Source organism: Pollicipes pollicipes, unplaced genomic scaffold (assembly GCF_011947565.3).
Source record: "Pollicipes pollicipes isolate AB1234 unplaced genomic scaffold, Ppol_2.1 Scaffold_4002;HRSCAF=4701_pilon_pilon_pilon, whole genome shotgun sequence".
NCBI classification, from domain to species: Eukaryota; Metazoa; Arthropoda; class Thecostraca; order Pollicipedomorpha; family Pollicipedidae; genus Pollicipes; species Pollicipes pollicipes.
In genome coordinates, this window is record NW_023596420.1 from 32831701 (window position 1) to 32855259 (window position 23559).

General features: G+C 49.8%; 1 protein-coding gene across 1 annotated transcript in view; it reads right to left on the reverse strand.

Annotated features, from left to right (window-relative positions):
- Positions 1-8315: 8315 nt before the first annotated feature.
- LOC119094390 (limbic system-associated membrane protein) overlaps positions 8316-23559 on the reverse strand; it is a 33674-nt gene continuing 18430 nt past the window's right edge. Inside the window, exons 8-11 of the mRNA XM_037217452.1 lie at positions 18754-18934; positions 10839-10966; positions 10033-10252; positions 8316-8503 (exon numbers count right to left, since the gene is read on the reverse strand). Coding sequence (XP_037073347.1) covers positions 8316-8503; positions 10033-10252; positions 10839-10966; positions 18754-18934 — 717 coding nt within the window. The remainder of the gene's footprint in view (positions 8504-10032; positions 10253-10838; positions 10967-18753; positions 18935-23559) is intronic.

A 23559-nucleotide genomic window follows, 5' to 3' on the forward strand; every position in this document is an offset into this window, starting at 1 on the left:
TGGTCTCGCAGGCCCGCAAGCCATGGGCTTAGAAAGCCCGCAGGGCTTTTGGCGCATATTGCTGACAGCATTGTGGATATTAGCGGGTGTTGTGCACCTCAAATAATCTCAGTTGTGTTTTCATAATCGTAAATTTATACACAGGTAACGAGCAATTGTCGGCAATAAATGCCAATGGAGAAGAACTACTAATTTGCACGCAAATAATGAAACCGGAAAGTGACACTCTATGATATAGTATTCCAGCTTTACAATGCATACAACTTCAGAACACATATTTCGTGACATGCTGCACCTTCAAGAGTAGACCACTATGCCTTAAAAACTTAAAAACTACAGTTAGATGTAATTACCTAACTAAATGTTATAGGCAAATTAAATTAAAATGCAACGGCAAAAGCCACTCTGAAATAATCCTACAGTAGTGGTAGATTTTGACATGGGTGTAACTTCCTAATCAGCTAGTGGGCTCACTAGCCCACTAGCTCCAGCACCCAACAACTTAAGTCAATAAGTCCTGTTCAGCCCATCCCAAGCATATCAACATTTTGCAGGACTACACTCATGAATTTTGCACACAAATTATCCAATGGATCACAAGTCACAAAGAACATAGGTCACATGCAAACAGTTAGCAGACTATATGCACATCTGATCGATGCAACCCCACGGAACATGTTCAAACAGCAAACACCACCTAATACCTGGATGAAATGAAAAACCGCCCTGCAGTGAAAATCTAATAACTGTCTCTGAAATCGATAACAGGTTTCCAACCCAGATTTCTGCAGCTCAAATGTTAACCACAAATCATGTAGATTTTGGCATCATCGCTCTCTTTCATATACACACACCGTGGTGCGGTATTTTTCCCAGGAAAAACCGTAGAAACAACACCTATTGCCAATCCACCCCAGCGATCCCAGCAGTTTCAGAATAAACTCATCGAAGGACTCAGTAGATGCAAAAGGCTGGTCGTCAGCTGTTCAAGGAACCCAAATGCGCAAGATGGCCTTTACGTGACGTACAGACTACGCACCTTGACGATCTCGCATTTGCTGGTCGCATCTGAATCGATCATCAGCTGTTCCGGGGCAAGGCATATATTTGAGGTCATTTATGACGCACTCATCTTTCACCGAATGCTACACTTACCTCTGTAACTTGTCATGTGATGTGGCGATGGCAGGCCTAGTCGGCATAAGACATTATGTGTACTTCCATGCTGAAAGTATTTAGAGTATAAATCCAGCATCACAACAGTTTTATAGTTAAACTCTACGCTTTGATACTGGATGCAGGTAAGCAAAATCTGCCAACATACGGGTGCCCATTGCTGGTTATGGAGCTGGAAATGGTGTTGTGGTGCACCGAACAACCTTCTAGACATTCTTCCCATGAAATGTGCTTATGTGTGAGACTATCCACTTTTCTTTGTATAGGCCAATGCTTCTTTGTGAAACTGGCTACTTGGCTAGTATGAAGTACCAATAGTCTTGGGCTTCTTGGAACAGTTTGTTTGCGTAACGGGTGCCTACATAGATGCATATTTAGGGCTGCAGTCATCATATGGACACAGGTAAGTGTTAAGTCAGTCTTGATGTTTGAATTTCAAAGCTATTTAGAGTTTTTTATGTTTTGCCTTTCAAGGTATTAATTGTTGGTTCATTTTAAACAGCCTTCTGAAGAGCCAAGATGATTTTGTATTGGGCAAAGAGGATTGATGCCTGCAACCAAAAAAAAAAAAAAAATGCACGTTTTGGTTCTTCCGCGGTCTTTCCAAAATGCGTCATAGTTTCAGATCTTGAAAGGAATAAAATTGAACAGTGTCAGCCAGTGTTAGTTCAGATGAAAAAATTCAACAGATGAAAGAATGAAAGAACAGATGAAAGAACAGCTGAAAGCATGACTGTTTATAAATTTGGGGATTCTTGTGGTGATCGTTATATTTTAAGCAGGCTTGGTATGTGTACCTGGAATTAAGAGAAGGTCTCTTAATCTTTTTCATGATAAAACATACAAGAGGCGAGGAACATTCTCGGAGGTTTCTTAAACGTTCCTTGTTTTGGCAGCAATAATGTAACAATAGTGGACACGTGTATCTGAATTTAAAAATAAGGATGGTGGGCCGATGCGGGTTTTCGGGGACACCTGCCATGGTGGGCCGATGCGGGTTTTCGGGGATACCTGCCATGGTGGGCCAATGCGGGTTTTCGGGGACGCCTGCCATGGGGGGCCGATGCGGGTTTTCGGGGACACCTGCCATGGTGGGCCGATGCGGGTTTTTCGGGGACACCTGCCATGGTGGGACGATGCTGGTTTTCGGGGACACCTGCCATGGTGGGCCGGTGCGGGTTTTTCGGGGACATCTGCCATGGTGGGCCGATGCGGGTTTTTCGGGGACACCTGCCATGGTGGGCCGATGCGGGTTTTCGGGGACACCTGTCATGCGAGGCGGGTGCGGGCTTTCAAATTAGGTTGCGGGGTAGGGGCAGGTGCGAGTGTTCCAAATGCAAAAGTGGCAGCTGTAATAGATGCACACCTCTGGAACCGAATTTTAAACGTGGGCACAAGTAGAACCAGCTGACCAAAGCCCATGGAGACATACAGCGCGCAGGAATGGCGCACTTGGATATTATTCAAATGAACAGCTATTGTGAGGTGCTATTATCATCATCATCGATCACACCATCCACATAAGATCGAGACCTGCCAACTGGCTGGATATTCAAGACCGTTAACAGCGCATCGACCGTTGCTCGGCGTTGCTATGTTGGCACTGATGACTTATTATAAACAAACACGTTTACTTCACATCTCGGCTGAATTAGGAATGGGCTTGGGCCGTGACGTCATCGGAAATTATATGAGCGGAATGAGCTTACCCAGAAATAAGGAATGGGCTTCAACTGGCCAATGAAGAACGGGGCTCCGGCGTCCGCTAAGTCCCGTGATCCCGTGACGTCACTGTTTGCCCGGGATGTTGGTTTGGAAACTGCCAGGCGAGGTGCATAGGAATCCTCTGACTGGGCAGCAGGAGTTAATAGCTTCCAGGGGCAGCGCAACAGGGGGGGGGGGGGGGGGGGGGGGGGTAGTGGGGGCAGTTGCTGGTCTGCATCACTGCAGACTGCATGCATGGGAATGACGTGAACTTCGGCTAGAAGCGGGATGTGTGCCGCGTTATCAGCAGCGATGACGTCTGGCCGGCCACGTCCCAACTGAGTATAGGGCCCTGGGCTCCGTCCCCAAGGGCCCTCGCCGGAAGCCGAGACATGCTTTGATTGTCCTGGGCCGTGATGGGGCCGAGGTCGTAAATGTGCTCGTCACTAGCTACCATGCTCCAGTTCACTTTGGACGGGTCTCAATTTTTGCTATGCGTGTTCGTAAAAAGTATTCGACCGGCAAGTGACACCATACATCTGAGTTTACCAGCTGAATTTTGCTGCTGCCAGTCGGGCAGTGTTCCTTCAGTTCTTGCCTCATACTGGCGTTCATATTGGCACGCACGCAGTCGCTTTACTGCGCCTCCCTCGCAAGCTTCCCCCCCCCCCCCCCCCCCGTGCGCCGCGTCATTTCTGTGGAGTCGGCTCGATTGCGGGGCCGGCCGAGGTAGCGCTGAAGGGGAGGCGGGTGGCGGGCGCTGCGCCGCACTCTTAACGCGAGGTGCTTTATAATTTCAGTTAATTTAGCGTCGTTAAAAACCCATACGGCCAGCCGTGGCGTTGATTCATGCGCACCGGGCACGGCTGCGGTGATAGCAGGCGGACAATGCGCGGGCACGTGGAGGAGGAGCCCGCGCCACGCGGCCGCCGACCCTTCGGTGCCACCCGGGGGCGGCTTCTGGGAGTACCGCGCTAATGGAAGAGCGATGGCCATGGCAGGTGTCCCACGGCGGCGGTGCAGCCCGCGAGCGGGGACGTCGTGCGTACTTCAGCGCGAAAGGCGCAGCGTCATGCAGTTTCATGTTCATCTGAAGGGAACCTTCAATGATGACGGTCAGCATGTTGTTCAGGGCACTTGTTACGTGCAGAGCTTTGCTTATATATCCAGCTTCCTCCCCAAGCGGGGCGACTGACCATGTGCAGCTCATTTCAACGTGTCGCTGAAGAGACTCACGCAGGCTCCGCCTTCGGTCAAGATGACGTCCAGGTGCGTGTTCATCACATGCCTTACAGCTCCTAAAGATGGACACTGTATTGATTTTGCCACAGAAAACGACAAATATTTGTTCACGATTGAGCTAAACAGACATGACATGGTGTAAAACGTTCAACTGAATGTAGTGTCGGATGATAAAAGGTTGCAGCATTAAAACAAACTAGTGATTAAAGCCATTGACGCATACAATGCGGCACAACCGTTAGTGATTAATGCACATTACACATCTATCCTATGAATGAGAGGCATGCGTCACTGGCGTAGTGTGCACTTAGTAGATTTAAAATTCAACCGACATGCACGTTTACAGTCTCATGCGAAACATGTTTACTTAAAAGCCCATGCATTTGGCAGACGAATGTATTCAACATAAGGAGATTATGGCTTTATTTCAAAGCTTCCGAAGCAGCCTTTAGGGCATCATGTTGTGAAGCCTACATTGTGTGTCTTTCGCCCCTTCATGTCAAACTACAATGAATTTGAATGTCGCACACAATCGCATGCTAAGCAAACAGCGCAGCATAACATCATCATATTATACTCTGAACCGAGAGCACCCGGCGATAAAAAACACCCAGTAGAGACACTCAACACGCATTGAAATCGCCCTGTCACACTGCTCTCAGGACCGCTCACCAAAGACACAGCCGTGGCGGCCTGATATACGCGGACTCCCTGCTCCCGGCGCCCTCTTGCCCGGGCCTGTCTGGCGTCTGTGCGGCCATGCGCCGCCGACATGGCCGCGAAATAAATCACTACATTCCGTGCTACGATGCGATCACAGCTGGAGCGGTGCGCGCCGATTGAGGCCGGTCCGTCAGGCGGCGGCAGGACCGTCGAACGTCGGCCGGGTGGGGTCGGCGCGGGCGCCTGGAGCGCGTGAGGCCGGCCAGCCCACAGACGGGGACGGGGGCGGGGCGCGACCACGGCACGAGCCAAGTCGGGATGTCCGAGCACCGGGTCTGGCCTCACCTCGCTGGCGTCAGCGCATGGCCGGGGGACGTCCGCTGCCGGCGGTCCCCGGATACACGACCGCCACCTAAGGAGCGTGTGGGCTCACACCCTCTGCCGGAGCACCGTCCCCGACAATGTCCGACCCGGACCCGGGTGAGTGGCGACTCTGTGCTCTCCCGCCTGCTCCCCGCACGGTGTCCAGCGTGTCCGCCGGCCGCGCGTGCCCTCGCCGCGGGGCAGCTGCGCCTCTTGTGTCCGGGCGCGGAGCACGACCCCTCCCCTGGCGGGCGCCACGGGTGGCCTCAGGTGTCGTCCGGACCTGGACACGCACGGCAGCGCTGTTACTGCGGGTCGATCTCGACGGAGGGCACGGTAGCTGCTTTGAAGGGGTAAGTCCGACGGTGAAATGGTAGAATTGATCGTGCAGCGGCGCAATAGGTAGGGCTCAGAAAATGAGAATACATGATACGCATGAATTTATCCGTTCGACACTTTCGGCAAAGGTGAATTTAAACTTAAAGGCGACAATCACATAGCACTTAAGCCACAGTCGCCCTTCTTCCTGAGCGAGATTTGGTACTGGCACGGAATGAAGCTGAGTTGTTACCTTGCGGTTTACCGCTGACACATGAAACAAACGGGAAGAAATTCTGTAGATTTTATAGCACGGTGTGGTTATCTCCATTTCCCTCACACCGCAAGACACTTGCGGTTTTCACCTGCAAGATGTGACGGGACAAGGCGAGAAGAAATTCGGAGGCTTGAAAAGTGTCATTGTATGTGTACCAGCAGCCTACGCAGCTTTTTCAGGCGTTCACAAAGAAATTTTGTGCACAGGTGTCCCGCCTCGCATCCTCAACCCAGAAGCATTTTCATGTCTTCGGGCTGACCCGGAACAACCCCATTTACATTCGACAGTGGGGGGGGGGGGGCTTGTTGCATCACGCAAGGTCGGCAGTATGGCCTCTTCGCAGCTTATGCCTCGCCTCATGGATAGGAATGCTTGTCTCAGCCCGTGGAAATTCACGGAGAACCGCTGAACACGGTTTGACGGGAAGCCGAGTCTGCACTGCTCGTTCCTCTGAACGCATGTCTCTTAGTTTTGTTCGGGCTCGTGCTAGTCACAACGTCGCAAGTCGCATTCCCCCAATAGCCCTCTGCTTTTAATGTCTTTTGCTCGCAAGCCAGGACCGTCTGGTCTGCTGAAGCACCATCACAGCTATACAGATCTACCACGAGCAATTTGTCTCTTACTGCGTCGGGGACCACTTTCCAGAAACTATGCAACTAATTGGCTCACCCGGTCTCATCTCGTGTAAAGCTTCATGCTTCCAAATGGAATCGTAATGAGATCATTAACGGTTCTACGACCTTCCAGGACTCATTGACGTCATAAACTGTGATCCATATTCATCCTACAGGGCCCCACACATCTTTGGTCATATTATCACCCCGGTCGACTAACAGCTAGTTCACATTTTGAGCATCTCCCATTGGTTCACCAACACGCTTGCTTCTTTCACTGCAGCGTTCCGCACTGCTTCCCTTCTCAGCCGATTCCCTCCCAACTCTCCCATCCCTTTAACTCCCTCGTGAGCAGGCGTCATCTCGCCCTTTGTTTCCAACAGCCAGAATATCACACGACATTTGCCGAATCATTTATTCGTAATTTACCCGCTTACCACGAGAGCTCTCGCTTTCCCTCTGCCCGGTTTTCAGACGCGCTGGTATGAAGCTTATTCCCTCGGACATCCTCACACCCCACCAGACTGCGAGGGAACAAAGTCGCCCCACTCACCTGCCCGATACCTGCTCACTACGTCAGATCACTAGATACCCCGTCACCCGCTCAACGCCATTCATCTCTGAAACACTCGCTTAGCACGCGCAGTTCCGCCCCGCCGCTCACTTGACACCAGCGCACCATATCACTCACTAGGTACCAGCTCACTTCACTACTCACCAGGCACCAGCGCACCATATCACTCACTAGGTACCAGCTCACTTCACTACTCACCAGACACCAGCGCACCATATCACTCACTAGGATACCAGCTCACTTCACTACTCACCAGACACCAGCGCACCATATCACTCACTAGATACCAGCTCACTACACTACTCACCAGACACCAGCGCACCATATCACTCACTAGATACCAGCTCACTTCACTACTCACCAGACACCAGCGCACCATATCACTCACTAGATACCAGCTCACTTCACTACTCACCAGACACCAGTGCGCCATATCACTCACTAGATACCAGCTCACTTCACGGCCCACCAGGCACCAGCGCTCCACATCACTCACTAGACTCCAGCTCACCACTCCACTCACCAGACACCAGCGCACCACATCACTCACTAGACACCAGCTCAACACACCACTCACCCGACACCAACGCATCACATCACTCACTAGGCGCCAGCTGACCACACCACTCATCAGACACCAGGTCACCACATCGCTCACCAGACGCCAGCTCACCACACCACTGATCACACACCGGCTCACCACACCACTCATCATACACCATCTCACCACACCACCCACCAGACACCAGCTGACCACATCACTCATCGCACTCCAGCTCACCACACCGCCCATCATACACCAGCTCACCACACCACTAATCATACACCAGCTCAACACATCACTCACCAAACACCAGTTCACCACACCACTCATCACACAACAGCTCATCACATCAGTCACCAGACACCAGCTCACAACACCCCGCGTCATACACCAACTCACTACATCACACCACTCACCAGACACTACCTCACCAAACCACTCTCCAGATGCTATCTCACCGCAATACTTATCATACACCAGTTCATCCCACCATTCAACGCATTTACCACGGTCTCAGCCTATCATCACCAGACTCCCGCTCACTACGCTCCTCACCAATCACCTACTCATCACACCGCTCTTAAAACTCTCACTCATCCTACAACTCACCACTCTCCCACTCATCCTATTGCTCACCCCGCACTCGCCAGCCACATCCACCTACCCCTACTACTTGCCAGGCACCAGACACCCATGCACCCCAACACTCACCAGAGAGCAGGACTGGCACAAGCAGGAAAACAATGACGTAGAGCAGCTGGAGCAGCGGGTGTAGCCGCCGGCGCGGCGCGGCGCCGCCGAAGCTCCGCGACTCCAGCGCTGCCGGCACGGGCGGCAGCGTCACATCGGGCCGCGCGCGCCCCAATCGGCCAACTTGAGCGGCCGCCGACGGCGACGATGGCGACGACCCCCACTTAATGTCGGCTGGCGGCCGCTTGGCGACTGAAGATGCAAGTTTGCGGGGGAATCGGCGGCGCGGCTGAACGCGACAGGCCGCGGCGAAAGGGCGAAGACGCAGTTAATAACACCTGATCGGCCATGAGCCGCTAAACGGAGGTCATTCGCCATGCGAAGAAATTTATGCCGTCCCAGATTCCATTTCCGGAGCGCCAATATCCCCGGAGAGGTGTAATTTCGAGCTTGCTGGACTCCAAGACATGCCTCTCGTGTGGATTTATCCGCGCAGGGCGGCTACCTTCCGGTGGAGTTTGGATGGGTATTGCTCGCGCGAGGTCACTACGGGCGGTTGCGTGCGGGCGATGTCCATTACACGACAGTCTGCCGTGCATTCGACGCCCTCGAGCCTTAGCACAGGCATCATAAAGCCGGTTCGACACATGTGAATTTCTCAAAGTCGGGCTCCGTTACAATTAGACTCATAAGGTTGATTATACAGCCTGGCACGTATCGGCATAAAGGGCCTCGTATGCCCGCTCCGCACGCTCCTCGAACACCTAGTGTTCCCTTACAACTTCCTAACTCCGTCATTCGTTCCACGCAATGCCGTTGTTAGGGTCCGGAGGCGAAATATGAACGTAACAAACCGGCCAGCTGTGGACCAATTCGTTCTGGACAAGACGCGGCGTGGGAAATTTGTGTCCCGAGTAATATTGGCACAGACGGAAGATGCACGCGACCGCATTGGTATCGTTCGCGTTTCTTTGCCTTAGCGTTCAGTGGCGTCCAGTTTTGCGAACAGCCGTAGAATGGGTGCATCCCTTTCGCTGGGGATCTTTTGCCAGAGAGTAATTCTCAATAACGTCCCACGGGAGAGGTGAAGGTGCAAGAGAAACCTTCGCCATTCAGCTGGTGATGTCTGAATTCCGAATAAAGCTGCTCATGCTGTCGCTGGGTGGCGAGCAAGCATGACAAGCACCTTTCGAACAATTTATTTAGGTCAACCAGTGAATCTGAAGGTTGGACCAGAAAGGTTTATCTTCAGGCACAACGGATTTTTTCTTACGATGCCTAGTACATCCAGGCATGATAATACTCACAACACCTCTTCACTCAGTACTTGGTAATGGGGACAAAAAGTAGGATCATGTTCGGTTTCAGGATCAGTACACTCTCCTATGGACCAGTAGCTAGCCACGCCAAGCGATCAATATGACGTCACGGACACTCGCTCGCTTCAAGGGGCCTGTCCACCTTCGGAAATATCTGATTGTGAATGACTTGATGGGGTGAGCCATTTACTGTGGTCAGTGGGTCGTGAAAATGGGGAGTTGAATAGACCACGTGCGTCGCCTGTTTCCCGAAATCGGGAATGTGTTTCGAATAATCTCACCTCGATCATCGGTAGAGCCTTAAGGATGGTTGGTAGGGCGGGGCTAAACTTTGCAACTGATAAAGGGCAAAAGGTCCGAATTCATAGGAAACCCTAACGTCGCCACATGCCCTCAAATCGATCTCATCAAATGCTCCGCTAGTCCTTGGTCTTTAGCCCATGACAACAGCAAGTACCTGACGTTCCCTATCACCCACACCGCAAAATGGCCTTCAGTATCCCCCGCACAACAAAACACATGGGTTGGCGAATCAGCCAGCATCTCACCTTCCCCCCTGGCGAGTGTGGAGAAGTGGAACATCTCGGAGACGTCGCCCCAGCCGTGCCGGTTGCGGGCCCGCACGTGCAGGTCGTAGGTGGTGGCCGGCCGCAGCTTGGTCAGCGGGATCTGCTGACGGTGCAGCGAGTCGCCGACCACCTCGCTGCCGGTGGGCGGCACCAGCACCTCCCGCCAGCTGGGTGACGTCTCGCCCGACGTGGAGTTAGCCTACCGCGAACGCTTCATGTCATAGACACCAGGGCCTGATTGTAACTTCATATTGCAAGAATGTTGTATCTATCACCCATTAAAACACAAACTAGAATCGGCCTCGCTTTTGTTGCAAGAGATGCCGATTCCAAGAGATTCTTTTGTTGCAAGAGATGCACCCATGGCCCCCTCATCTGCTCTGACAGGCAGGCGCGGAGCTGGTACACAGCGAAGATCCGTTAAACGCAGGCAGATGTCTGTCAATCCGCATGTACCCTATGCTGCTCCCAAACGAAAATGAGGAACCACCACGGCGAGGTGTCCTAAATCCATGTTAAAGTCAATGTGACCCTGCATTCTGGGACGACAGAAGTTAACCGCCATCTCACAAAGACCCTGCCTTCTGCTGTCCGTACACAATCGTGCGGGAGCTCCGACGGGAGCGAGCTGAGGGGCTTCACCAAGGTCTCACAATCCGCCATCCGCATGCGTCCTAGTACTTCGGAACAGAAGCCAAAGACGCACTCAACTTCGACTGCCCGGCAGCGACCTGGTACGCATCTCAGCGCACGAGAGACGACAAGCCGCCACAGCAATGACTCACTTTCCCCTGTCCGTAGGCGACCATGTACTCGAGCACGGGCGAGAAGCTGCGCACCTCCCAGGCCAGCTGATACGAATCTGGCGCCGTACCGATCGGGCTGCTGGTCACCCGAGCACGCGCTGGTGCACCTGCGGGAATGACGCCCCGTCGCACCAGACGGGTTTGCGGCCGGTGGCTTGGCGTACACGCGGGTGATTTTCTGAGGCGTTTAGATAGGACATAACACGCTGCATTTGCTCGTATGCGAATATTTGCTTTGCTGGGGGCGAGCCATGCACAGCATTGTCGTAAGCATGGCGGGACGCGGGGGATCTGGGGCTGTGCCCAAGTTCATCATTAAAATACGGAAATATCGTCTTTTTCACTCATCCCTGCACAGTGCATCGAATTGGCAAACAGCGACTGCAAAGATGAAGGAAATGGAAACCTGCAATGCGTCTTTTTAGAGGGGGGGGGGGGGGCGCTGACCTTTTTCAGAACAGCATGTCGCAGATTGAAAAATGGGCATGCAGTGTAAGTGCGCGAATGAAGTCGAAAACAGCGACGCACCAGTCGCTATCGATTGATTATTCGTCCACCAACGCTTGCGCCGAACGCCTTCGAGAGTAAGTGTCTTGATGTCTAACATGTTTTATAGTCATGTGAGGTAGAGCATTGCGTGCACCAGTCCAGGATGCGTCTCTCGCCTCGAAAACAGGTCATCGTGGACCGGGCGGTGTTCACCAAGGTTTTGTAGGCCTAAACAGTATATCTCCGACAGCGACGGTGGAACAATACCATGATGTCCACCGACGACGTCCAAATTAAGCTGGAGTTTGTTTTCCGCCATGGTGTCACTAGGTACACAAAACCAAACCACAATAATCGAATGTTACTGTTCTTTGCTTGTGCTTGTGTGAGGTAGGGGGTTGGGAGGAGGCTAGTTCTTGTCAGCAAAGACCCGATATATGAGCCCTTCGGTGTTGGCCTATTCAACCCAGTGATGGCCGCTCCTTACGGGTGTTAGCTATGCAATAGGACAAAAATTAAAGTTCGATAATCATGCTATATTGAAACATGCATTCCGAAAAACTTGTCAACGCCAGCAGGCATGTACTAGGAGGACGTCCATATCAGTAGTCTTGATCCCTTGTGTGAAGCCGGGCGCACGTGCCGTGATATACCCGCGGCATCTTCCACGGGACTTCCTCGTCAAGTCGCTTGAATCGTCCGCTGAATGTCGTGGTGCAGCTACGTGTCATTCTGTGCTGCCCAGCCCCCGCCCCCATACACCTATCGTTCCACGGGAACCGAGATGCTCTCGATCTTTTGGTCGCGTTGTGGTGAAAAGGGCCTTAAGTTTATTGATCACACCTAAAGCCGATCGATTTCGGTGTTGTGATCTTGGAGGGCTCTCCACCCCCATTTTTACAGTCTTTCTCATCGCGCCGTTTTGTCGTTCTTACGATGCCTTATGGCTGTGTTCTCCTCCTGTAGCTAACTTGAGCCTGTTTCAGTACTTTGTTGACACACGGTTGACTTACACTCAATATGTGCGCCAGTAAGTGCTGTGACGCGCCGGCCCTGTGTTTTATGGCTTTTCGCTTGGCTTCACTTAGGCTCTTCTATGGGTTTATGACCCTTCATTTTCCTTCCGGCCATTTGAGCCAACGATTTCCACGGAACTATGTTCTTTTTCATGTCTTCTCTTCTTTCAGCTCTTTACGGTACTGTGTGCTGTTGAGCGACGCATTTTATATTCACGCATTTCTTATCCAGTCACGTTTACCAGCCTTGCGTACTTTTATTCTTCTAAATAACGCTTTGAGTTTAGCCAGTTTCATCAAATCCAACTTGTCCAGGTAAAGGGAATGCTCCAAATTTGAAAACATCAAAACAAATATTATAGATGATAAAATAAGCTCACCTATATCTGCTGGTAATCTTTTAAGTGGGAAACACCGCCCTAGACGAGAACATTTCTCTATTCGGTAAATATGCTACTTACGTCGTTGTTTGATTGCGCCATCGTACCTTGCACAACATTGATTGAGAGCCGATTGGGCTGCCGTTTTATCTAGAAATCGTGCTCACGAGCGCCAGGTATGAACAGCTCGACAATTATACTTGTATTGGCCTTGATCGCCGCATGGGCAATGAGATGGACAGAATTTGAATGACGTCATTAAGGCGTCATTGATGCCTGGGTCACCTTGAACAGTCTGCAGGAAAAATCTGCGCATCTTTGCGGGCGTGTACCTCAAAAACTAGAGTGGTTAAGGTCTTTAAAAAAGCAGGGCTAGAAACTGCACCCGAGTGATTTCAAGATTGCTATTTCAGTTGTCTTTCAAAAATCGATGCACATGTGGGGCACTTCCTTTAGACACACATAATAACAGGAACGGCGCCACCACTTGGAACTGTGGGACGACTTTTTCCATAGAGGCCGATTTGCCACAACTGGGTTTAAAAGGGCCGGTAATAGCTGTACCGGAACGAGACAAAACACCCATCTAATGGTCCCCACGGGTTCATAAATGTACGTTCTCAGTCATGTTCACCATCTAACCCATCCCGAATCAACGCCGGCGTCAGTTATTACCCCGCACAAACAAGATTTTTGTTAAAAGTTGGCACCGGGAACACGCACATTCCAAGATGTCGTACCATTCATAAGATATATGGGATGGACAAGAGAAAGCGGATCAAGAGCATAAGCATCACGCGCATTACCGCAAGTGGTTTGACCAAGTGAGACACGCCCAATTCGCTGGGCGACTGTTACGATCATTTTGAGGTGTGCCGACTGTCACTTTGACACTTCTATATCAGCAAATATGTTGTGTTTCATCTCTTGCTGCGTCAAAAACACCTGGAGAAGGAACCCCGGTAGCTCCTCCTCCTCGACATGCCCTTGCTGTTTGTTCTAGACGGTCCACTGTCTGCACTCCTCCCTCTCTCGGCACTCCTCCTCCCGATTCGTCCTCTAGCTGCTGTGCAGCCCCTCCTGCCTCTCCTCCTGCACCGTCCTACATCTGCGAGGCGGCCCCCACTACCTATCCTCCTCCTATACCTTCCTCCATGTAAGGGGCGGCCCATACTCCGGATCCTGCTTTTGCGCCGTCCTCCATCTCTGACGGGGATCGTCCTCCCGCTCTTCCTCCGCAGCCGTCTTTAACATGCGGGGCGGCACTTCCTCCGGGCCCTTTTCGCGTGCTTTTCGTTATCTGTGGGGTGGTCATTTATGCCGCTTCTCCTCCTACACCGTCCTCCCTTCGTGGGATGCACCCCCATCCTGCTCCTTGTTCTGCAGTGTCCTTCATCTGCTAGGCGACTCCTCCTTCTGGTCGTACCACTGCTACTTGTTTTATACGGTCCTTTTCCAGCGGAACTCCTGCTCTTCTTCCTGAAACGTGCTCTATTTGCGGTGCAGCTTCTCCTCCCGTCTCTCTTCCTGTGCTGCCTTCCATCTGTGGGGCGGTCCCTACTCCAGAGCCTCCTCCTGCACCGTCCTCCATCTGCAACACGGATCCTCCTCGCTGTCCTCTTTTTGCGGGCGACCCCTCGCACTGGTCCTCTTCCTACCCCGTCCTCCCTCCGTGGATAGGCCCTCCAATGTTCTTTGTCCTGCAGCGTCTTCCATTTGCGAGGTGACTTCACTCTATCCCCTTTCACTCTATCCCCTTGCGACGTTCTCCACGTTTTATACTAAAAATAATTGCATTTTCTTGAGCCCTATCGTCGCACCATCTGAAACGCATTTTTTACTTCACCTGATTGTCACACAAAAGTCTGGAATGACACGTATTAGTGTCGCCGTGGCGAGAACGAAAGACACTTTGACTTGAGATGCGGTCACTTTGTTGGCTGGCGCGGTCAACACACACATCTTCCCAGTGTTGCTGGTGTCCGGACGCACCGGAATGATGCATGCCGTCGTTACCGTGGCTCAACTCTTCCACCCGCAGAAGAATGAAATGACTTCGAATAAAAAAAACGGTGGTTGTAGGCGTTCAGAGTGCGTGCGTTTACCGACATTTTGTTTCGATTACTTGGCGGCGACAACTGGGCGTTCGATCAATGGCATTTCGACGTCACGGAAAAAAATTATAGCCCCTTGTGCAAACTTGATGTTTGAACGGTTAGGTGCACATGATGATTAAAAAATGGGCGGCAATTAAAGTCAATGAATCCGCGCATGCAGTGACATAAACCTCGGTGCCATCCTGGCGATGGTTTCCGCGACAGTGTGTTGCATTTGACACCACTTTCCCGAATCCCAATATGTTTAACTCGCACGATGATTGCCGGCGCAAGGACACATCACACATCTTTGTGTCAGGTTAATAAATTGCAGACGGTACATGGTTCGACACTTTAAAGTTGGAATGAAGTCTCCACCGGCTCTGGCTGCCGAGATGTGGAATACAACGTGAAAAGAGGTAGAACGCGGGAAAATTTATTTTTGCCGCCGCTGTGCACGTGGCACGTGGCACATGCAGCGTCACACGTAACATGACGCGATTCGCTGTTCAATTCTCTGTCAAAATGTGTTGATTTGACGTCGTTTCGAACCGCGGCTGCAGAGATGAGGCAGCGTTTTCAAACGCCGGCTTGCCGACTTCGACAGGGGTCGTTTTTTGCACCGCCCATGCTAAACCAATTGGAAAAGTGCAATTTCTAACACGCGCCACGCGTTATCCGTGTACCCAACCCGCACGAACTCGCCGTGGCCCGTTGTCACGTGTGCACGGGCGCCGGTCCAATTTGCACTTCTATACGTCACGTCGTTTGATCCACACACGGGGCCAAGCAAAAATACGACACACAGACGGAGGTTACTCAAATAATTATATACCCAACGCTCTTCTCAGCCTCTTCCGACCACATCTAGGCCAAGCATCCCGCATCCATGATATTTGTGGCGATTATCATGTGATATACCTCTCTCAAGTATCGAATGCTTCTGACCTAAATCAGTACAACTCATTCATAATTATCTCTGCATGCTCCATACGCTGATTTCATATAATAATCTGAACGTTGTCTCCCATATGCCTCTCGCCGATACGTACATTCCGTGATGCCGCCCATATCGCGATTTTACGATGTCGTGATACGCTACCTTACACACTTTTGGTGTACGTAACAGATAGTCACAGCATTGAGTCGTCTCTGCGTCCTGGTGCTTCGTTGCCACGTCTTGGTGTATCAATGGGGCTTCACGACGCAATCAGCTGATAAGGTTACCCCGTTTCGCATGCCCTTCAGTCTCACAGGAAGACGGACATCGCAGGGGATTGAGTCCCGTACATCTGGTTTCCCAAATGCAATGCAGCCATATTTTAAGCCGCCGTCGAGCACTGAATCTGCTTGCAGTTTTCCAGCAGTTAAGCAGCTTTCTTCACCGCCTTGAAAGTGCATAGTCTTCAAAGCACCTACAGATAAAGTGACACTCTGTGGTTCGCAGGTCTGCGGAAACAAACTGAGCACCTTTGTAATGTTGTGCTTGTCAGACAAGGCTTTCTGTTTCATCTATTCGGAGCACGTCCGCCTGCTGAGAGCACCCCTGGGGTTCAGTGAACACGGCATCCACGGCGGCCGACTCTCCTTATTGAAGGATGTCTTTGACCATCGCCGGGTGGTGGACACTGCCGCCGCCAGTTATTCGGATGGGCGACTCGCATTCTCAAGGGGGAGCCATTGGGTCCATGTCTGAGAGCCCCACGCTTCCGTAACGGTGCCCGAACGAATTCCACTGTTTCACCCCGTGGAGACCGCAGATGTTCCCTGGTCATCTTCACGAATTCCGACGATCTCGAGATGCGCAGCTGGAGGCCCTCAGCTGCTCATTCAATCGATCCGTGGTCTCAGAAGCCGCCGATTACAAATTATGTCTGGTTGGGATTCATGGTATGCAGTTACTTTATGATTGCTGAATCAGCCTATTTGTTTCATTTGACCGCTGAATAGATCGACTGAAGTATAATTAATCATGCTGGATTGGGGCGAAGTCACGACGGAGACTAGAGCCAGGGTGAAGTTCAGGTTAACCCGCACCTGGCTGGGGGGGGGGGGGGGGGGGGGGGGAGAAGTTGACTTCCTCTCCTATGGTTTTTCAAGCACAAATAAAAATGAACGCTTGCAGCAACACACAATTTTCACCTCCTGTTCATCTATTGATTTGGCATCCTTTGAGCGAAACTTAAAATTTTGATCTACCAAGATCAGTGACATAGGTGAGATCAAAGAGGTCAATCTCTAGAAGACTTTGACCACAAATAAGTTTTTGTGGGACGTTTACCATAGCTCAAAATTGTTATAGTAAAAGAAAATGGTCGCACTCATAGTTTGCATATTCCAACTTTTTCCGCACTTTACTATAATATACTGCACAAAATGTACAAAAGTTGCGCATTGCAGCACACATGACCTTGGCCCAGGTCATGGCCTGCCTCTATGGATACCCTCTGCAAAGCACATGCCGGGCTCAAAACAGGCAGTTCTGGTAGGTACTTTTGACGTCGTTTTCGAACACTGTACTGAAAGCTTGTTGTGATATTCTAGTGCACAATGAGGTCACACCATGTTATATGAAGATATGCGAGGGTATATGAAGTAATCCACGCTCAATGACCCTTGTTGTCGGTAGCGGAGAAACAGATGAACAAGTACGAAGCGTGTAGCCACTTCTTGCCGTGATTGTAAAGCTAATGACGTCTGATTTCACGTACGAACATACCCGTTCTCAGTATGTTACATATACATTGCCAAGCGTCGAAGGAACTACGTATAAGGTAAAAAAAAACAGGTATGCGACCCTGAGGACCTGCCAACGTACAATACACTAATTCTGACAATAGAAACCATTGTGCAGGCCTACATAGACCCGGTAAGCTACGTTATTTCTGATCTGGATGGCTTATAAATATGACCTAAGCTGATCTCAGACAACCTCTTCGTCACCCTAAAATGGTACATTTTTGTGTCTGGAATGCTTTTGTTCCGCAGCTGCATCCAATAAGAACTTAAAACCACCTTGCATAAAAAAGTATCGTTCTTGTAGGCTTTTTGAAGGACGACCAGCTCTTTTGAACGGTGACCTGATATGACCCGAACCATTTGGGGACCAGAAATGATCTGAATGGGCTCCCCACAGTCTTAATGCTTATTTATGTACCCGCAATATCCGTCTTGGCGCGTTGACATACGTTTTAACTGCATCTATCAGAAGGGCCGTTTTTGACCTTTCGTGATCTCTGGCGACCTCACACTTGGCCTAATGTGAAACATTAAGTGTGCATTATTCATGATTTGATGGGACCCTCAAACGGCTTCTTCGGTTTTTCTATACGGCGTCTAGGAGTTGGAGATCCCAGGAGAGAAAATAAACTTCTTCCCGGCCGTCCAAGACCCCCGGCCGCTGTCTCAGACCCCTCGCCGCACGCGGATTAACTTCTAATGATGATTTATGAAGATGTCATTTAGAAATTCGCTTGTCAACGCTTTTTCCCAACGCTGGGGTGTTGAGTGGGTACATGCATAATCATTCCTTCGGCATGTGACAACGCACGAGCTTGCACGTCTTCCGCAGCGACGTTAAGTGACCCGAAATGCTCCCAAATGAAATCAGATTAAAGAGTAAATGTGGTGTCGTCGCGCGTGACCGGAGACTTGAGTGCTCATACCCTTAGTTTATAGACATCCTGACAATCACACTTATGGTACCTAATTCCCCTCCTCACCCCCCCCCTTAAGCCTGCGTCAAAGCAAAAACTGCGCAAAATACCAAGCTAAAAAGGGACCAACTGGCAAAAACAAAGACAAAGACAACACGTTCGCAACAAAACGGTGCTACTGCTTGCTACATGTGTAACCCAAGACTTCTTTTGCCTGTGTAGCCAAACTAACCTTTTAAAACCCTATGCCGGCTTACCTGACAGGACGATTGGACCGCTGGCGTTCCCCAAAAAGCTGAGGGCCTGGCACAAGTACGTGCCGAAATCCGCCATGCGAACAGGTCGGATTGTCAGCACGTGCCTCGTTCCTCCGAGCACCTCTTCTGAGGGCCTGTGGCGTGACGGATGAAGATATCCATCCTCTCGGATCCAACGGACCTGTAACGATCGCTCTAGTTTATGCTTGGGCCTTACATCATGTTAGGCCCATGAATGCCATGATTAGGCCGCCCAAATGAAGCGTGCCATCGTTTGCTGATAGGACAGTCCGCCGGAACAGGATCTGGCGGGCGGCATCATTCCTTTGTCAAGGTAATTTGATTGCTGACAAAAACAGTGTCCCGAGAAAAAATGACGCGTACAATGGATTTGGCATTACAAACGCTAAACCAATGTAGGAAACAAACTATTCGGGAGTCCTCCGTGAATTACGTTACGCATGGAAGGGAATGGGAAGACGGGGGATGGGGCGCAACCAAAACGTAACAAGGGTGCGCATGTGCGTAAAATCTGTGTAAAGCAGTCTTTTAAAACCATCAATCTGGATACTGTTGGCTTCCTCGAATGAAGAGCAGCCCGTCCGATGACGTTATCTCGCACCTCTTCCTCAGAGGCTAAATAGACGCTACCTTTTTGGGACGCAGTGCTCAACACAGCGTGACCCGGGAAGAGAGTATCGCCAGCGTAACCAGAATGTCACGATTGGGGAGGGAAGTAGAAACTGCCCCAAAACGCATAAAATAATTTATGGACGACCCCTGATATTCGGCAAGCTTGGATGACAACGTGATAACGCCGAACATTACGATGCACTTGATCATGCATGATTAGATCGTGCTGCCATGTCCGAATATGACATATGACCTGGGCGAATCAGCTTAATAACCTTATCAGGTTATGAATATAATTTCTTCTTTTAAGTCATCGATCACTTAGTTATTTTTGATGCCGTTTCAGTTAGTGAGTTTCGCATGAACTTATTGTAGTGATGATGACATACTACACTTTGCTATCTACACCCCTACCTTTTCAGCGTGCTAGCATTTTCTAAAATGAATGCATCAGATACAACGCATTTATCACGGTAAAACAGCTCAAAATGTTAATTTCGTGTAATTAGATGGCTTCTTTTTATCTACCCATCACCCATCAACAGGTGACCAGGAGTGCCACCCCTGTTCACCGCGGCACACAGAGCCTCACGTTAATACGGGCATAAGTCACCGAAACGTTGAATGCCGCGGCACTCGCAGCTGAGCAATAAGAGGCCTAACAAACACAACAAGAAGTCAAACCTGGCCAAAGGGATGAGAAATGTGTGACTGATGATGTCATGATTGAATTGACTAGTAAGAAACAATTAAAAATAGCCAGTTTCAAGGAGAACACCCGGCGGACCGCTGATGCCATCACGTAATTAGTGGGGTATTGCAAAACAATGCCAGATAAACAACAATGTAACAATAATGCAAGCAACAATGCCCTGGCTTTGTTGCTTGTATCCCGTCACTTACACCACGCGCCAATTGAGCAAGTCTGTTAGAGGGTGCCAGAGATGCCGGCGTAGTCAGCCAGGGTGGCGTCGTTATGGGTTTGCGGACGACAAGGTGCCAGTGGCACGCGCCAGCACGAGGGCCCATACAAACCTACGTCACACACGAAATCTCTTTATCTTTCCGTTTCCTCCGCCCCCCCCCCCCCCCCCCCCCTCCTCTCTCTCTCTCCTCTCTCTCTCTCTCTCTCTCTCTCTCTCTCCTCTCTCTCTCTCTCTCTCTCTCTCTCTCTCTCTCTCTCTCTCTCTCTCTCTCTCTCTCTCTCGCCTCTCCCTCACACACACACGTACACATACAACAAATATAACGTTCGCATATAGACACAAGCACACGCACACGCACACGTAGACGCACACGCGCACGCACCTGCACACACCTATATAACCGACCACTCACTTTTTAAAAAATGGTTTGTGCCGTGCGCGTGGCAGTACCCCATTGCCACTGCATTGACAGCAACAACCCTATTGCATGAAATTACATTACACATAATTAAGTGAGTACTCTGGTTAAGCCCGAACAGAAGGCAAATGTTAGGACAGCGGAGCTTACCCACCTAGTGCCAGTGAGGTAGCACCAGTCAATACACCAGTTATCTTGTGATGGAGCTTATTTGAATAAACGTGTTTCCACTTTGCGCAGGTGGAAATGTTCAATGGTAAGTCAACGCACTGATTGGAACGCATAGCTTTATATTTGGACATTGCATACCCATCATGATCAGGAGGGTGAGAGCAAAGGGCGGTAAAAGGGACAACCGTCCCTACATCTAAAAAATTGCCAACCGCCGACAGCGACAGGTCAGGCTTTACACCCACAGATAAGGTACGAATTGCGTGCCCATAGTCTCCTCAGACGACACGCCATCACTGGGCTATGATTTCTATGTTAAATGCAAATTTTTGCTGCAAAGAAACGGAAATATGTGAGGATATGAAATTGCCATCGTACGCGCATAATGCAACATAACATGGTACAAAGAAGATACTAAATATTACACAATTCAAGGGAATCCTGAGCTTTATTGAACATCCTTGACGTGTGTTTTTTCGTGACTAAGGACCTCTGGGCAGAGGAACACCGATTGATGACAGGATGAGCAACAATTGCGTACGTCTAATCAAGACCATCACCGAAAGTATACGTCAACATACACAATTAATAAAAGGCATCAATTTCTTGCATCTGTCGCACGCAAATTCCATACCTGAGTGAGCACTACGTCTACAATTGAGCCTGAAGGTATCGTAATGGAAAGCATGGAAATTTATTGGTGCGATACTTAATGCAATGTCTCATAACAGTGTCTCATGCAACCGGTTCGTTACCATGTATGATATGATAAAAAGAGTATAGCGCAAGCAAGCTGTCGTGAGATATAACAAGTGCCAGTTTAAAAATCACTTACGCTATTCAGTGCGTTCGCGAGGAACATTATACGCTACATTGTTCCATTTCGGCTGCATGCTTTCATCGCAAAGAAAATCAGTAGTAAATTCAAAGTTGCCTGCCGTTTCTACACGATATTTCAGGATTTTTATGCAATTTTGAAGTTACAAGTGATATTGGTTCCGATAAAGATGTGCAGCCGAAATATCCACGCATCTGTCTCTCCATTCTCCTGGTTATGCTACGACAAACAAGGCTATCAATGCTGTTTACCTAGTCTTAAAAATGGTGATTTTTGCGAACGCATGTCGGCTTGGACGCTTCAAATTCAAGATGCTTCGAAATTATTCGTAGCCCAACCGAGTTTGCTAATGCCATTTTCGAAGGCAAAAACCACACGAATTGCCGTCTGGAAAAAAATCTAGCTCACCTTAAAAAATTATAACAAAAACATAGCATTAAGGAAATGTTCCAACTTTAGATGAAGTTTTGAACTGAAACAGCTATCTTGAGGATCTTTTCATGCAGTTCACGGCCATGCCCTTTTTAAGATCCAAAGCCCTTCGGTTTTTGAGTTATACGCCCGCAAAAGTGGCAAAAGGTTTATTGAGGGACTACTTCAAAGCCACCTCCGCAATCATGATGCCATAGAGACGTCATACGATCGCCGTGATATTACAGGCCGTTTTCTGCTTGTGGTAATAAAGCATGGCTTCTGGCACACTCGCAAAGCGATGATGCGGTACATATGATACAATCCGCGGAAGGTAATTGGCTGTTAGAAAGATTTCGCTGCTGAATGCGTGTCGCAAATGTAAGCGTGAGCACTTTCGGGTTGTGCAGCACTCGTCGTCAACGGGGCGTTTTTCCTTATATCTAGGCCATGGGCCAAAGTTATAAAAAAAGAGCGCCGCTGTCTGCAAAAAAGTACGACACCGAAACAAGAAATGACGCTCTCCCGGATGTTGTAAAAAGAACACGCAACGACAACTCTGTCTTTTTCCTCCTGCTGGCGTTTTTTCTTCTACTCACATATTGCTTAGCCAGCTCGGTTGGCGCCTTGTGCGCCGAAGCAAAGGATCTTGCGTGGGCTTATGGGTTAGCAAGGCGTGACAAAATTAGGGAAACATTACAGAAACTTCAAATATATATTTTACAAAATATTTAACACATATTGTACGACAAATTTGAATATTGAAGAAAACAATGTGTCCCTCAAGTATAACCTCTTGAGCTGCATTATCGTGAACCGCCCTTGGGACCTTGTTTGGAAGGGAGCTCACGGTGAAATGCGGTGTTATGACCGGAAACCTGTGCGGAAATGGTGAGAAAACCTGCAATTTGGTAGTTTCGCGAGCTGTGAAAGTGTGGAATCTGCGTGAAAGTGTGGAATCTGAAAGTCAGATGCGGACTTAATACAAGAACGCACTCTTGACCCATATTTTCATGGTGAAACATAGTATAAAGGCGGCAGGGATTGCAGTACAGAAGCCATGTCATTGTTCATGCCATGTCACAGTACAGCACTGAGGTAGTGCCACAATGACGCTGTTGACCCATGACATTATACGATGCGCCACATTGGTTGACTACTCCATGTCAAGCCTATGAGATAACAGCTTATGATTTATGAATGACTGGTAACAACTGATTTAACAACGCCAAAAAACTATCACCAGCGAGAAGGCTGTCGCACCACAATGGTTAAATCAGGGTTAACAAGTAATTGCATGAATAATCCCAGGCAAGAAAAACCTTATCGGCTGCTCGGCCTTACCACCTTTACAATAGCAAAAACAATGCTTTGGCAATCAATTCATAGCAATGATACAGATTTAGCAA